The 18,250-nt window shown below is 36.7% G+C and overlaps 1 protein-coding gene and 1 pseudogene across 1 annotated transcript; one reads left to right on the top strand and one right to left on the bottom strand.

Annotated features, from left to right (window-relative positions):
* Positions 1–6,836: 6,836 nt before the first annotated feature.
* LOC109055604 lies at positions 6,837–10,462 on the top strand. Its single transcript, XM_042717584.1, has 4 exons — positions 6,837–7,011; positions 7,389–7,493; positions 7,848–7,958; positions 8,156–10,462. Exons 1-4 carry the CDS (start codon positions 6,837–6,839, stop codon positions 10,303–10,305), a joined length of 2,541 nt encoding a protein of 846 aa, XP_042573518.1. The 3' UTR covers positions 10,306–10,462.
* A 606-nt stretch (positions 10,463–11,068) lies between these two features.
* Positions 11,069–17,911, bottom strand: LOC122136049 (annotated as a pseudogene).
* Positions 17,912–18,250: the final 339 nt, after the last annotated feature.

Genomic DNA, 18,250 nt, shown 5'->3' with positions numbered 1-18,250 from the left:
ATGATACTCCGTTTCCTCCTCTTTATCTTAATGGACAGATCTGTGACGTCTCCCACCTTCTTGGTTCAGGATCGTTTTTGATCATATACTGAATTACCCAACAGGTTCTTCAGTTCTTTCTCTGGAACCGTCCAGTCTCCCATGTCCAGTTCTGGCACCACTGGTATCTTGCCCTAGCTCGTCTGTTCACCGAACGTGTTCGGTACGTCAGGCACTGGACAGTCTGCAAATATCTGCATAAGTCTTCAGTGTCAGTGGATCTGATTCAAGTCCAAGAGCGCCCTCATCCTGAATCTGCGGCAGCTCCCTGCTCACTGTAACTGTGAGCTGAGAAATCTGAACCTTCTCAGCTCCTGGAAAACCAAACATGGAGAAAAAATCTTTCAAACACAGTCTAATGTGAGAGGGTTAAAGCAGTAATCAGATGTTTAAAAAATATAGATGAAAAATAAAAAAATCACCCTTTCAGTATCCAAACGTCCACCCATCCTGAAGCTCTTTATTATAGCAAGGCAGTGTCTAAAAGGGTCTCCTCTTTTACTTATAGTCGGTCCAGTTTCCTTACCTCTGTGCTTGCAGACTGGCAGAGAGCCACAATGTGACAGAATGTGGACATAATGTTAAAATATTCTGTAAGATTGTGATGAAACAGATTAACAAAAAAGTAAATGGTAGTGATGGGGTATTGGTTCTATATCGGTTTGTTTCACTGGAGTGGAGCGTCCAGCTGATTTTAAGAAAGGGGCAGAGTTTAATGCAGGTTTAATGATTTAGAGAAGTCATGCGATGCGTCAATCAGAAAGACCGACTGATTTTCAAAACAAAATTAAATACCCCCGTAACCACAGATGGAACTGTTCACATTAAGATCAAATAAACACAGCATTTGGAAAATAATGCCTTTTATCTTAAACAGCATTCTTTTTCAAGTTTCAGACACAGCTTTTTGAGAACGCTGGCAAGTACGAACAAGGCTTTGAGGTGATCAAAAAGGTGGTTTATTTCGTAGGCTACGCACCTCTGCTGTAATACTGGTGCTGGTTTTGGACTTTCTAATCTCTCTTTTTCAATAGTGTGTCAGACTCCAACTCACAGCTTCCCCATCTCCCCATCCGGAACTTTCTCTCCTGTTTGAGGCTGCGCGCATTTTCTACATGTGGTCAATGGTGAATGCAACTGTGAGTGGCATTGATTACACACACATCCTTTTAATGGTCTTTAAAGGGATTGAGGCCCACAACAGTCAAATAAATCTGGAATGACATGGTGTCTTAATTCTTTTCTATGTTATGTTGCAGGTTGGATTTTTTGCATGTCAGACTAACTGGTTAACCTATGGTTTTTATTTTGTTATTTTTTACTTTTGTGACTCTTCCTCATTTAGGGTCCTGATCATCCTCAAAGTGGTGAGTGTGTTGTGAATGTGCTTTGCAAAATGCTACTACAATTCTGATGTTGGTGGTTCAATTAAAAAAAAAGCAGCTGACAGACCTAACATGGTTTTTATGTATTTTTGTCACGTCGTTTTCTTTGCTCGCCAGCCTGAGGGTATTTACATAGAATATTTATGCATTGGTCCATCAACGCATTCATCTGGCCTTTTTATCAGTTCTTGCAATGTTTGTTAAGTTCACTGCGATCTCATTGAGTGTTACTAAAGCTCCCATGCTGAACCTGCTCTACTTGTTTAAAAAGTGAAAATGTAACATATATGGATACAATATATATATATATATATATATAGTTATTATAGAATATATATATCTATATAATAAGTAAAATATAATCATCTTTAAAGAATACTGTTTATAGATAGTCATTATCGGGGAACAAATGTATAAAGTTAGTTAAATACGAGAAGCAACACAAGATATTTGCAATGTGTTTTATTTATTTTGTATTGTGGGGGGTTTAATTAATTTAAGATTTTGATAACCAGATTTGGTATTTTCACAGTGTGATTGTTGTTGCATTGTACTGAATCGCTGACCCCCACCAACACTAGCAAAACCCATTTTTATTTTTAACCTAATCCAGGGTCTTAAGTCTTCAAAGATGTCTCGTTTGCATGGGTTTCACAAATAAAGTTCCTTCTCTGATCCCCAATAATTACGAGCAAAGAAAATCACTACGGTTTACCAAATATCAAATATGATGTTCCTATAGATTATAAATTCATTCCAATTTACTTTTGTAGAAAATTACAAATAGTAACTACAAGAACACTGAGCATCAGGTGAAATTGCGATTTGTGCACAAAACCTGACCTGTGGTGCCATTTCTTCTTTTTTCCTCTTAAAACCCACGGGCTTTGTCACACATCTGCACACCCTCAGACTCCTCACACAATCGGCTCTTGATTTTTTGTCCTCTGGTCTCGCTCCACTGGAGTCTCTTCTTCAGAGTCTCTCACCTGCTCTCGTGCCTGCGGCGGACACCTCCTGCACTAAACTGTCCCTCACCGAGACGGGTTACCTCAAATATGGCAGCTTTAAAAAACGTCTCCCATGACCCCAGACAGCCTGTGGTCGGAAACGAGTGTCTGACTTCGGACAATCACATGACGAGTAAACGGATTTTTTTTTAATTTTTTTTAAACAAAAAAAAACACAAAGACTCCTTAAACGACCCGAGAATAGTTTTAGCTACTTTGTTTGTTTATATAACAAGGCTAAAGGCCGCCAGCTCCAAAACCGAATTGTCACATCATATTGTTTTGTGTGTTTTCCGAACTAACATCTTTACAGTTTTAAATCAAATCTGCGCTACTCCATACACTTGACTAGCAAAAGCTAGTCGAGGACTGTTTCTTTGTGTTACTACTGTTAGTTGAACGCTAACCGAACCGGTTTTTTATGCTATCTTATTGGTGTCACTTTAAACATGTAACAGAACCATTATCGCGGAGAATCAGCCGCGGATCCCCAAACATGTTCTCGTACTACGCGGGACAGTAAAAAGAAATGGATCCAGCGACCCATTGGATTCCAATGAGGACAATTGAGCCCGTTCTTAGCGTGACTTTTAGCACTGTCACCGTTTTCTGGACGCGGGCAGACTCAACTAAACGTGCTGACGTCCGCAGACTGTCTGCAGATGTAATCGTCTAACATCTGGGGCGTGCACTGCCCATCGTGAATCTTGCAGAACGGCGAGCTTAGCGTGGAGTTCTTTTGCGTGAGTGAGCAGGAGTAGTATTCTGATTTAATTATTTTGTATAGTATGTTAAAATGTAACGCCATTACGCATATCTCTTGACGTCCTCCCCGATTGCCTGCGATCTCTCCTCCCTGTTTACTTTTACTCAAATCATTTAAATTTAAGTAATATTAGTTCCCCATTACAAAAAGAAAAACAAATAAAAACTCATCTAGTTTAAAGCACAATACAAATGAAATTACACATTAAACTGACTCATATATTTAAAAATTTCAACTGTCTATATTAGAGACATTATAAGCTAACATACGGATAGAAGTTAGGGACAAATTTATAGGGACAGTTCACCAAAAAAGAAATCGTCGTTTACGCAGTACAGCAGTTTACCTTTCTCAAAACATTTACTACGTATATATTTCCCCAATTAGCAAAAAATATAAAAACTAACAAAAACTACACTATTTAAAGCAACAATACAACTGAAGATGTACAAAACATAAAATGACTTCATAATTTAAATTTCACTGATCTATAATAGAGAACATTATATATAGATCATAGGTTATTATATAGATCAGTGGTTTACTTATTTTATTACAGCAGAAGTAGCAGAGCTATAACTCAGTATATGCACTGAGTTCCAAAAATATCAATAAAAAATTAATTACATGCATTAAAAAAAAGAAAAAAAGAACCTCTTCTCTATAAGCCTGCCATTGGAAAGGATGCAATTTGAATGTACTTCCCTTTTCTAATGTAGGCTACTTTCCTACAGTAACTGCTAGTTCACTTCTAATGTTATGATGGCATAGTTAAAAGCAATGTGCTAAAATAAATAGCTGCCTGTTTTATAGCCTATAATTTGGAAAATGTTATTCTGTGTTTTTTTTTGTTTTTTTTTAATGCATGTAATTGAAAGTTGTGTTGATTATTTTTGAACTCAGTGCATTATCAATTTAGGCAATCTTAGGCCTTTTTTTTACTATCTTTACTTGCATCCTAAAAATAAAACTTTTTAACATTCAGTTGCGGATTATGGAAAAGCCATTGTTACATTTAATCTATAAGCCGTACTAGTATCTTTTTTCATGGTACTAGTACTTATTCATTAGGTACTAGTGCTTATTATTTAGGTACTAGAGCTTATTCTTTAGGTACTAGTGTTTATTCTTTAGGTACGAGTGTCTTTTGTAAAGTTACTAGTACTTATTCATTAGATACTAGTACTTAATCATTAGATACTAGAACTTATTCCAAGAGTGACTAGAGATATCCTGAAACTTAATAGATACTAGTACTTTTTAAATTTGCATTTCTGCCCAGTATGGTAATCATATGTGAATATTAATGAGCCAGCAACATCTATAGGAGAGAGATTAAATAGGAAAACTGAAACAAGGAGATGGATGTACTTTTTTGAGAAAACGAAAAATAAAATAGAAAAGAAACAATTATTTGTACACAAGCACATAGAAAACTTATTTTTGTCAGTTTTGTAAACACTAATTTCGTAAACATAGTAGCCTAATGTGTTCGTTGGTCATCGAGTGACCTCTAGTGGCAGGATGGAGATAAGACACCAATTTTATTAGCTGTTATTTTCCTTTTTGTCCTCCATTAAAATCAATAAATATGATACCAGGGCTGTATGTTAACTTTTTTTTTCATATAGCACTGGTGCTACAGACATTGAATGTTTTTACATTAACATTCTGTACAGGGCACACTGGTGCTACAGACACTGAATGTTTTTACATTAACATTCTGTACAGGGCACACTAGTGCTGAAGACATTGAATGTTACACATTAACATTCTGTACAGGGCACACTGGTGCTGCAGACATTGAATGTTTTTTTACATTAACATCTGTACAGGGCACACTGGTGCTGCAGACATTGAATGTTTTTACATTAACATTCTGTACAGGACACAGTGGTGCTACAGACTGTACAGGGCACACTGGTGTTGCAGACACTGAATGTTTTTACATTAATATCCTGTACAGGAAACACTGGTGCTACAGATACTGAATGTTTTACATTAGTATCCAGTACAGGGCACACTGGTGCTACAAACACTGAATGTTTTTACATTAATGTCCTGTACAGGACACACTGGTGCTACAGACTGTACAGGGCACACTGGTGCTGCAGACACTGAATGTTTTTACATTAATGATCTGTATCGGGCACCCAAAATCCAAACCTTGTGGTTTTCAGACAAACATTTTCTTTATTTGAAAAAAAGGCCAAAATGTATTAATTTAAAATAATAATAATAATAATAATAATAATAATAATAATAATAATAATAATAAAATATAAATAAATAAAACACCAGGTTTCCTGTACTTGTAGGGCTACACAATTTGGCCAAAATTTTTGTTTTTTATATATTAATAAAACTTATAATGATTATGGTTATTATTTCTAAATAAAAACATTAAATAAAATAAGGAATATTACTTTTGTAATAACACTATTTCACTATAATATACAAAATGGGGTATTTAAGAATAAATATAATAATAAATATAGCTGCAATAAAAAAAAAATGCACACTTCTTTACCCTGGAGAAAAACTTATGTATTTGCAAATGTTTACCTCAAAGTTCGTAATTATTTTAGCAATTTTTACTCAAATTAGGGTTTTGTGAGCAATAATGAGTACTCAATTAATGTAATTTATTTTTCATTCATACTCGTAGACGGAGGGTGCCCTCACGCAGAAACTCCACAAGTGAGACTCACTGATGAAGTTCCAGGAAATTCAGCTTTCACTGTAGATGTAGCCTAGTAGCTGAATAACAGGCAGACAGACGTTAGTTTGTTTGTATTGTGTAAGTCTGTGATGAAACTTATTGTATTGCTGCTCATCTTGGCCAGGTCACTCCCGTGAAAGAGATTTTTAATCTCAGAGAGTCTTTATTGGTTAAATAAAGGTTGTTATTATTATTATCTAATGGACAAGTACTAGTATCTAATAATAAGTACTAGTATCTAATGAATAAGTACTAATGTCTATTTAACAGATACTAGTATCTAATGAATGAGTACTAATTTCTAAAAAATACATACTAGTACCCAATGAATAACTACTAGTACATAAAAATGAAGTACTAGTCACTAGTGGAATACATACTAGTCAAAACTGAATAGTTGATATCTCAATGACGGATCCCCGTAGAATTCAATAGCAAAAAAATTTATTTGTTAATAGTAACAATATAAAAGTTACTAATCACTACTGAATTAAGTAGTAGTATCTAATAAATAAGTACTAGTATCTAATCAATAAGTACTAGTACCTAATAAATAAGCACTAGTATCTAATGAATAAGTACTAGTATCTAATGATTAAGTACTAGTATCTAATGAATAAGTAGCCTACTAGTAACTTTACAAAAGACACTAGTAGCTAAAGAATAAACACTAGTACCTAAAAAATAAGCACTAGTAGTTAATGAATAAGTACTAGTACTTAATGAAACAGATACTAGTATCTAAAAAATAAGTACTAGTAACGTTAGATACTAGTGCAGTTTATAGATTAAATGTTACAACGGCTTGCCATAGTGCGGAAGTATACCGCCCTCCTCTGGACGCATCATTTTGACTCTCGTTGACTATGTGAAAGGGATCATAACGGTTTCTCCCATAAAGTTAACTTAAAACAATGCCGGATGCGAGCGCGGACGATTATGACGGGTTTCAGACCCAGTTCGCGCACATCATGGAAACAATTTTACAGACTGCTGTCAGGGAAGCGACAAAACTTTATGATGGCACTTTGCAGCGGTTGAAAGCTGAATTGGTGCAGTTGAGACAAGAGAAAGTCAACACGAAAACAGGTGAACATCCAGCCAGAGCACAAAGAGGTTTTCTGAAGCCGGGAGCCAGAGGACTGGAAACGTCTCCAAACATCGTGATATTGGCGTGCAGTGTGGTAGGTCTTTTTCTTACAACAGTGTGTTCCTGGGTCATGGCGTGCATTAAACACTTCCTGGAAAATTAGAACGACTTTTAACGGCTTAGACAAAGTCAGAGGGTAAATACATAAAAATCAATTAAGGGGCCTCTTTCTCTGATGGAATTTTTTTTTTTTTTTACAAATATATTTAACATATGTGTATTTATATAAATTTGATCTCATAATCTGTCATTTGTAATGTATACCCTCCTAAAAACATAAGATGTTTACAGTTTTTGTTGTTGTTGTTTTTGTCAGAAAAGCCCATTTTGGTTGACCGGGGATGCAGCCCTCATCAGTTTATGGGAAATAGTCTTAATGTGGGAGACATAACTAGTGATAAACTCACAGACCTATGTGCCAGTGAGGATGGGAACAGACAGCTTGCATTGCTCCTCATCAAAAAAGAGGTAAGAAATGACGGGTCATATGATAGAAGAGAAAGTGTTTACTCTTCCCCTCCTCCCTTCCTCACCATTTTTTTGTTTTGCACATCAATTATGTGGCGAGCAACAGCAGAGTTCACAGACTGATGTCATATTTCCTCTTTGTAAGGGTTTTCTATATTTAGAGGCTTGATTGAAAATGCTATGTGAGGTGAGGTCAGTTAGGATTGAGTTTAAATCTTATGTTTATTGTTGATCTTTTTGGAGTGGATAGTATTTTTAAATGCTATAGCCGTCTTTATACATTATATTTTATGTTCTGTGTCTTCAGCCTCAGAGACTGAATGCAACAGCTATGCACCAGGATACTTTCTGCTAAAGCAAGAGGGTGCTGAGCCCATACTGGTGCACAGAGAGCCAAATAAGGACACCGTGAAAAGGGGCACAATAGTCACTCACAAATTCAACTGAACAATGAGGAAAAAAATTCTCATATATGCCATGTAGTTCTTTCACAAGTCCACAATAGAGACTCAACTGTTGGTGTGTATATGCATTTACTAATTTAGCTGCGAATTTTATATTAAAATTTTATCTTCCTTAAGTTCATTTCTTGCATCTTTACCTCTCTATTCACAGTTGTGATCCCACCAGCATTGCAAACAATAACCAGGCCCAATAACAACCATAGAAGAAAGTCACCACCACCATCAGTGATTCCTTCCTCTTGTAGTCGCAGAGTGGATTCCAGTGGTCAAAAACCCAATCAGACTATACAACCCAGCCGAGGTACATCTGAAAGAACATTGAAAAACACTGAAGGCTTGTCTTCCCAAAACATAAGACAGAATGCCAGTGCACCAGCACAGACGTCAACTTCTTCAGTGCTTCTCAATTCAACCCAGACTCCTGCTTCCAATGTTAACTCGTCTGTGCCAATGATTGAACTGTCTGGCGCTCTATCAGTACCTCAAACCAAGCCTACAGCTTCATTAGTTCATCGTCGACCAAACCCAAATCCTCAAACATCAAACCAGACAGTAGTCCCTCAGAAAGAGGGGTCAAATATCTGTCAAAACACCTACCTAACTCCTGTACCTCCAAGCCAAGTCTTAGTTGCAGAGCCTCATTCCTCCAAACAGCGAGCTCAGGCATTGGTTTCACATACTGAGAAAACTCTTTCAACCATTGCCTCGCTAAACCATGCCACTGAGCTATTAACCCAATGTTCCTCTCAACTTCCACAACCCTCATTCTTTCCCCCACAATCCATCAAAACACCAGTCCAAGAGATGACTCCACAAGTACACACTGTCATGCCATCAGGACACGTTCTTGTCGCAGCAGCTCCAAATACTCTTCCACCAGTCCAGGATCGGATTCCCTCATCCAGTCTTGTTCCTCCTCAGTCTCATGTTTTTGCATCACCACAGGTAATGCCAGCACATTCCGTGAATTCAAGTCCATCATTCCAGTTCCCTTTGGTTCTGCCACACAATCCAGTTCAGGCGACGCCACCTTCTTATCTGCCAACGAATGTTCCATTTTCTTCTCCACATATTCCAGTTAACGCAGTTCAGGGATCAGTCTCCTTAAACCCACCTCAACCTCCACTCACGCAATCTCAATACCCACCACAATCCGATCAGTTCTCCTCTTCTCCAGACCAGTTTTTTCCTCCACCTGATAATACGCCAGGTTTGCTTGAATCTCTTGATACTTTGCATTTGCATTCGCCTATCGTGATAACGGCACAAGATGCCCCGGAGCAGGTACCCATGCACCATTCTCAGCAATCTGGGAAGTTTGCTCCTCTGTTAACACTGAAGGAGCAACAAGCTGCCGCTGCCGCTTCCGCCAACGTTGTTTTAGTGCGAGTACCCATTCCCTCTGTAGATACCTCTACGTCTTCAGTTGACAACTTCGAAGCAGATGTACCATTCTCACCATGTTGCACAGAGAGAAATGACAAAGACCTTTCAGAAGATGACAGGCCCACACTCCAGTCTAGACTTAGAAAACAGAGAAAGATATGCTGCAAATCTAGACAGATAGATCCTGCAGGTGAGGATGGCACACCTATAGTAAAGGATAAGAGGGTGGATCAGATGCAGAATGACTTGATTTGTGAAACACCAAATTCTGGCTCAAATAACAGAAGTCAAGTATTACCAAAACCTTGGGGCAAAACACTGCAGAGAAATACAGAGTGTCCCCAGTGTGGAAGGGTCCTCAGCAATGCATCAGCCTTGGAGAACCACATGAGACTTCATACTGGCGAAAGACCTTATACCTGTTCCCAGTGTGGAAAGGCGTTTCCTAGTGTCCGAGGTCTTAACCGGCATGTGAAGGTCCATGCAGAGGAGAAGCGGTATCAGTGTGAGGAGTGTGGGAAGAGTTTTGTATACCACTTTACCCTTACTAAACATCAGCTTATTCACTCTGGAGAAAGGCCATTTCCTTGTAAAGTTTGTGGAAAGAGGTTTTTGGCCAAAGCAGACCGGGCTACCCATATGCGAATGCACACCGGAGAGAAGCCATTCTCGTGCACTCTGTGTGGGAAGAAGTTTAAACATAGAGTCGCTCTGAATATGCATATGCAGGGGCATAGAGGAGAGAAACGGTACATCTGCCCCCACTGTGAAAAGGGATTTGTGGATCTAGGCAATTTTAAAAGACACAAGCTCATCCACACAGGGGAAAGACCGTTTGAGTGCAAGGAATGTGGGAAACGCTTTACTCAGTCGGCCCATCTCAAGAAACATGTCAACACACAACATGTTACATAAAAAAAAATAAAAATAAAAATGTATTGTTCAATATTAAGCATTTAGTTGATCTAATGATAAATATTCTGTTACAGAAAATGAAACAATGAAACAGTATTAGGTCCGAATGTAAATTAATTTATGAAGAAGCAATTTAAAATAGAAAAGTAAAAAAATAACTGCTTACTGCATCAATTTTGTGCATTGCTCTTTTTCTCATACCAAGCAAAGCAAAAAAAACAACAAAAAAAACAAATGCTTACTTTTTTTAAAGTGCTTTAATGAAGCACATTTTAAATGTGAAGTAATAAAATGTGAAGATTTTTCTATTCTTTTGTCAGTGTGAAACTTATATACTGCATCTTTATTTTTTAATGTATATATTTTAATAGTTTTTCAATTGTCCATCCTACTATAAATATCAATAAAACACTTAGGTGTCATTTTGTTAAATGATACTATGTAAACTGAGTTTGTTTGCTCCACAGTTTATCTTGAATTAGTATTAGGCATATTCTATGTATTCATATGAACTAGTGTGATGCAGACAAGAAAGAAATCATATCAGCCACTGGGGGGCAGTGTCTGATACCACAGATTGTCTAACACACCATTTATAAACCTCAAGATTGAAATAACTTACATGAATTGCCATAGAGATGAAAAGAAAAACAGGAGCAGAAATACACGGTGAAGAATTATAAATAAATAAATAATAAAATTTAGGCAAACATACAAGCACGTTGAATGTTGTAGCTCGCTTAAAAAAAGACTCAAAGACATATTTGAGTACAAATTCCAATTTATGTTAACATTTGATATTCAAAATATTTGTCACCTTATATGGTTACACAAAATATACTAAAATAAACATATTTTTTTATATTTGGCCAGAAAATGTAATATTGTGGATTGGAAAACATTTGTGTTTGCAACATTCGTTAGTACTGATCATACAAATACTACACTAAACTAGAATGTGACAAAAATGACAATCATAACTTTTGAAGTAATAAAAATAACTGTATAAGCAGCATAGCTCTTCAATGGTAGTCCTCCATAGCTGGAAATACCAGTAAAGGAATGTTTGGGGTGAAATGCTTTGCAATTTCAGACCTCTAAGAATGCTTTACGTTTATATTGCCTTAAAAGAATGGGATGACTGTGTATTTGGCTGGATGAACTCCTCACTACAGAGGGAAGGCGTCACGTAGGAAACTGTATAAAAGCAGAGATGCCCACAGAGGGAGGGACATGCTGATAAGGCGCGAGCCTGCGCTGGACTTCATGGTGTAACTGCACCTTCCCACATTCCCTACCTTGTCAACTGCAGACAAAGTCACAGAAGGTGAACAACATGAGGTCTCATACAGACCCATCACCATGATCACACCGTCTTCCACTTTCCTCTGGGTGAAGTTTCCACTGCCTTGCTGGATGGAAATGCTCTCGATGCCTGTGCCATTACCGTCTGTGATGTTGACAGACAGTTCCCAGTTTGATGAGTTGCAAGAGGAGGAGTAACAATTACCCTGTACATCTACAATTTCACATTTTGGAGGTGTGAAGTCAGTAACCTGGATGAAACAGTAAACGGTGAGTTGAAACAACAGCTTGGTGTTGAATTATGTGGTATATAGATTTCATTAAAATGACAGTAAAAACAATAGCATTGTGAAATGTTGTTATAATTAAAAATAACTGTTTTCTATTTAAAAATAGAATAGAATTGGCTCAAGGAACATTATAATTACGTTGGAATGTTGAAAACAGTCAAGCTGCTTAATATTTTGTGAAAAACCATGATACATTTTCTTTCAGGATTCTTTGATGAATAGAAATTCAGCAAAGAACAGTATTTATGTCAAACTGAAATCCTTTGTAACTAAGTAAAAGCATTCACTTCACAATGGTGCTCAATTTAATGCATCATTGCTATATGAAATAATTCATTTCTACAATAAAAATCATACTGACCCCAAACTTTTGAATGGTATTATATATTAAACATAAGTCAAACAATTTGTTTTGTGTGAAGATCATAGAAATCATGTAGAAATCTGAACTGTCCATTTTCTTATGCTGGGACACCACTAGTGCGAAATCAGCAGAGAATCTGAAATTACTGAAATAACATTTCACATATAAATATGCCTCTTTCCAATCCCACATTCTTTTCCACAGAAATTTCACAAGAGCAGAATGCTTGATCAGTCGTTCTGAAACCTCTTGACTTTACCTTGGAGAGAACAGAAAGTCGAAGGACAGCATAGTTAGAATCACTTCCTCCTGGGCTTTCTGCCTCGATGGTTAGCGTTACATCTGTGCCTGAGACCGTATTACTAGGCGGAGTGAGAGACACTGTCCCCTGAGCACTGCCGCCACTCAGACTGAGCCTGTGAGGGCAAAGAAACAGAATTGTAGCACTGAGTTTTGTTCTTGATAAGAAAAGCAGTTTAAAGCTTGTATGTCAATCATTACTGAGTGATTTGAGAACTAAGTGAAGAAATTACGTTGATGGATGTTTCATAGGGATGTTTTTGTCATTCCTTGCACGAATTGTGTATGTAACCACTAGTTCCATTGGTTTGTAACAGTAAAACTGAGTTTAAATTCTTGTCCTGGTAGCATGGAGCTGTCTGCTATTGCCTGTAGATGGAGAGAAAATAGCATTAGAATTCAAATTAGATTTGTTTAAACAACTAGCGAGCTGCCTAGTGCCTTCTAAAGGAAGTATAATGGTCATGGGAACAAGTGACTGATTTTCATACAAGAGACTCGACCAACGAGTTAGTTATTTCAGTAGATGTTTATGTCAGCATGTTGCTAAGCTAACAGCACAACACTTAAATCAGCTAAATAATACAGTCCACAAATATAATCAATTTTTAATTTCAAGTTTTAATAAGAAGAATGCACTAAGAATGCAGTCTGTACCTTGATGATGACTTTAGACTGAGACATCAGTGTGGTGGTCTGCCTCTGGAACAGGCTGGTGAAGGTCTTATCTTTTCCCTTCAGCATTACTACAAACTCTCCTTCTGGCACGTCGTTGACAGTAACCAGGTAATCTCCATTAGCCATTTTCTCAGTGGTTCCTTTAGACACTTTGACCCCAGACACCTCCATGAGAGTAACCTCCTGCAGCTCTAGAGCCTCTGGACCTTTCTCTCCAGTCAGTGTTAGCAGCAGCTTAGCCGGTGAGCCTAAATAGAGAGCAAAATATCTGTACACTTCCATTCACATCATTCAATAAGAATTGTTTAATAGTTGAACAGGGCGACGGTTTTAAACCTGTTGACGGCCCCGCCCGTCAATGGCAGCAAATCCAGGATGGGGTCCTTTGAATTCCTCCACAAAGTCGTAGATGAATGTAATCGCACTCTGACCTGTAAAACACAGTTTAAAATTAGAAAGGCAAAAAAAAGGGTCTGAATACTAAAAACACATCTCAGCGTGCCACAGCATTTTTATTACTATATCAAAATTATTAATTAAATAGTTTTTAATTAATTAATTATTAATTACAATGTTTTTTTATCAATACTCCACGTTAACCATTTTCCTCTTAATATTACAAGAATAAAGAACAAATATACATTTCTATCACGACAACCCTCTTAAGATTTTATCATGGTAATGGATATGACAGTGTTATTGTATTTGGTCTTGGCAGAATAGATCTGCTATGCTGCTGCTGCTGTTGTTGGTTACTGCTGTTGTTTTAAATTATTGCTGATATTGCTGTCGATACGGTGCTGTATTTAAGACGTACTGCTGCTGCACAAATAGTATATGTAGCAGATCTATACAGGTGGAGCTGGGGAAGGTGGAGGAACTCTGAAATACTCAAGCTAATGCTAACCATCCATTCAAATGTTTCTGTTGCCGTCATCACAAAATATTATCATCATCGCCATCTTTAGCATTACTATTGTTATTATTATTATTATTATTAATGTTGTTGTTATTAATGTTATTATATTGTTATTGATATTACTATTGCTGTCAATACAAAATATTATCATCATCACCACCATATTTAGTATTACTATTGTTATTACTATTATTATTACTACTGCTATTACTGTTACTATTATTATTGATATAAATGTTGTTGTTATTATTATTATTATTATTATTATTATTATTATTATTGATATTACTATATTACAAACTTCTCATAACTGGTTGGCAGTAACTAGTGTTTGGCTTTGCATTGATTTATCATATAAGTACATGACGGCTCACCCATCACTTTTATGGTGTAGGGCCGTGTTGTCGTCATGTCAATGTGCCACAGGCCTGTCTCTGTTCCATTTAATTGGATTCGTTGCAGGTTTCCCACTCTCTGAATTGTTTCCCAGAATTCCGTTGACAACAGTGTTAGATTGAGTCACTCCTGGAAGCAAGTGTATTCCAAGGAACTTACTTTGATATCTTATATTGAAGCTGAACACAATATAATACAATCAGTTCTTGTTGGGGTTATTATAGTTGTACATTTTTTATTTAGTTTTTATTTCTTTATTTTCTTTTAATCATGAAAATGTATTTTGGTTAGAAAAAAATATATTTAATTTATTTAGTTCAAGGTGTCTCTGAATTTACCTGTGGGGCTGCGCAGGTTGAACGTGAGGCCAGTTCCTGTGATGTAGATGGTAGTGTTGGACACAGACCTGTCCAGTAAGAAAGGGAAATTCTCTATACGTCCTGGATCCCTAGAGCACTGAAGAATTGTCACCTGATAGATAAAGAAAGAGTATGCAAACAAAAAGACATAATAGAAAGTTATTTGAAGATGCAGTTTTTTTTGTATTTTGCAATGTCAGTGAGCTAGCATTAACTGTTTTTTTTGTGAGATGTTTACAATTGTGAAAAAACTATAAGATGCTGATCATACCAGGGCTGAAGTAGAGGTGTCGACAATGATGTCAGTGGCTTGAGAGATGCTGGACTTGGAGACCTCAATGGCTTGACCACCAGAGGCCAAGGCCATGTCATAATACATCTGAAACTGTGACGACGCACTCAATGCCCTTCTGCTCCTGCTTTGTGGTGTCAGTAAGAAAGATACCTGAAAAGAAAGGCCAAGAGATGGAAAAGTGGGAAACTGATGGAGGGCTGGTGAACATTTTGATGGCAAGGACTGCATGTGAAAACAAGGATGGATAGATTTACCGTAGACTTGGTGCTTCTAGTGAGGGCAGTTATGGTTGTCTCCAGGTGTGTGTCCTTAGGTGGAGCATCCGTGAACCACATATATATATGAAGAGGAAGGAGCTGCTGTCAGAGCCAACTGTGGGAGAAACAGAAGGTTGACTCCTTGTTCAGTAATCTAATATTTCTTAGTGCTAACTAGGAACTATATAGGTAGTATTCACAAATGACGATTGAGATGATTGTCTGAAAGGCCACATAACACAGTACCTGAAGTGCTGATAGGCTCATTTCTGGGATATCTCCTCCTCCATTAGGGCTGATCTTGGAGATCTCTGACTTCAAAACATCTGGGTCTGTGGTTCTTATTAGTGGTCCAAACTCTACAAATTCATGCAAAATATATACATATTGTGTTTGTAAATATTTTTAATTTATATTCATTTAGACTATATCTGATCACTTTTGCCATAATACGAATGAAAAAGTACATCATTGCCCTATTTCAAATCCTAGTGAGCTACCTACAAAGGCAGTATATTAAGTCCCCATATCACAAAGCCTTTATTGTGCTTCATTTTGCTTATGTCTCCTAAGATACCAACTTTTGGTCAAATACTAAGGCAGCACTCCATGTTTTTTTTTTGTTGTTGTTGTTGTTGTTGTTTTGTTTCACAGGAACATTGAGGGGGTGAAAAACACGATAATGAACAAATGTTGGTAATAAATAAACATATATTATAAATTGCATCAATAAAAACAATTCAGTATAATTAAAATGGATTATTTTTACCAAATATTTTTATGTGCTATATGCCATATATGTTTTTTGCACTCACCTGGATCATTAAATGGCACCAGAATGTATTCAGATGGTTCATCTTGAGTTCCTTTTTTACTGTCAATAATATGTTGAAGCGACTCTCTTGGCCTCTGCAATGTCGTCTGCAATACTGCCTTTAAGTGTCAATCACAAAAGCCAGCACTGCAGATCGCGCAATGCCCATCAGCCTGATGGAGGAGGAAAAAGAGAGAAACATTTTGGTTAATGGATTCAAAACCAGATTTTGGACAGAAAAAAAAAAATTCTATTTACATAAACCATTAAGAAGTTTGTGGGCAATAAGACTTTTTAATGTATCTTCTGCTCAAGAAGCATTTCTTCTTATTATTACAGTTGAAAACAGTGCTGTTAAAAAATGTTGAAACTGTTTTTTTCAGGTTTCTTTGATAAATAGAAAAGAACAGCATTTATTAGAAATAGAAATATATTTGTAACAATATAAATGTCTACTGTTATATTTGATCAATCTAAAGCATCTTTTCTGATTAAAAATATTAATAGCTTTCAAAAATATAAAAAATCTTACTGTCCTGAAGCATTTGAACAGTGGTGTAGAGAACAGGTTGTTAAGAGAACAACTCCCACCTTTGCAAGTTATAAAATCTCTTAAAAGTTTAAGAAGGTTTGTCTTAAGATATGAGGAATCTATCTCCATACCGAAGGTAGTTATTGTTTCTATTGCTCCACGGGATGTCCTCTAGCAGCTCCATTGTGGCTTCAGATGCCAGGTTTACAGCATGTTTGTGTAGATTAGCATTATAGGAATGGCTCTCATCTTTACTGATCCCACCTCGAGGATTGTGGCTACTGCTGAGATCAGTCTCCCCACCATGGCTACATTTTCCTTTTATACACACATAAAAGACTAATAAGAGCAGTGACTCTTATTTAAGGTTTTGCAAAACCAAGACTGTAAAGTTAAGTAACTAAGCAGTTACTAATACATTTTGAGTTCAACTTGAATTTTTTTGCAGTATGTTTGCTCATCCGTGTCTCTTGGTAGGTCTCCTCACCTTGAGGTTTTTCAGGGGAGAACAAGCCCATATATCCTGAAGTGAGGTACTTCCCATTCAGAATGGCAGGAAGCAGCTGGTTTGGACAGGTACCACTGCACAGTCACTGCATGTTTCCATTGCAATGTCTGCACATTAACACATACACATTCGGGCAAATCACAATCAGTGCACTCAATTGACCTTATTTGCCATTTAGGAAACAGTCAACCATAGATTAAATCTCACATAATATGATATGTACTCCAGAGTGTGTAACCTGTTATCAGTTAAGCACCAAGTCATCTGTTCACTTATCTCCAGTTTTCATTAAAAACATCGATTATTAAGAGCTATTACACATGAACATTGGCCATGTCAACACTAATAAAATTTAGTCTCTTTTTTTCCACATATGAGTCTCTCTCATAAATCACACCCACTGGCTTTATGTACCTGCAATCTTCTCAATGTTGAGATCCGGTCTGATGAGGTTGGCATATGGACTTTCGTTACCTAATTCAACCCAGTTACTGTGGCTGTAAAAATCCTGGGGGGAAAAACATGAATTAAAATGAATGCTTAACATAACATTAATGATAAACATTTTATTTTTTGTTGTTGTTTTGTTTTCATTTAAAGATACACCTTTTAAGGAAACGGGTCACAACAATTAGCAAAAACATTTCTTATTATATATTAATATATTATATATTAATATGTCTTTCATCCCTACAAATTATATACACACACACATACAGTGGTGGCCAAAATTATTAGAACACTAGTATTTTCACCAGCTAAAAATAGTTTTAAGTCAGTTGTTTCTATCTTTTGTTTTAGTGTTTTAGTAGGAAATATCAGTTTGCATTTCCAAACATTTAATTTGCCATTAATTGTAATAATCTAGTAAGATTTTTGTTTGACAACAGCCAGTGGTTCACACAGATATCTGATCTTATCATCATCC

The sequence above is a fragment of the Cyprinus carpio genome, chromosome B1 (genome assembly GCF_018340385.1).
Source record: "Cyprinus carpio isolate SPL01 chromosome B1, ASM1834038v1, whole genome shotgun sequence".
In the NCBI taxonomy this organism is placed as follows: Eukaryota; Metazoa; Chordata; class Actinopteri; order Cypriniformes; family Cyprinidae; genus Cyprinus; species Cyprinus carpio.
This window is presented reverse-complemented; position numbering and strand designations above follow the sequence as displayed.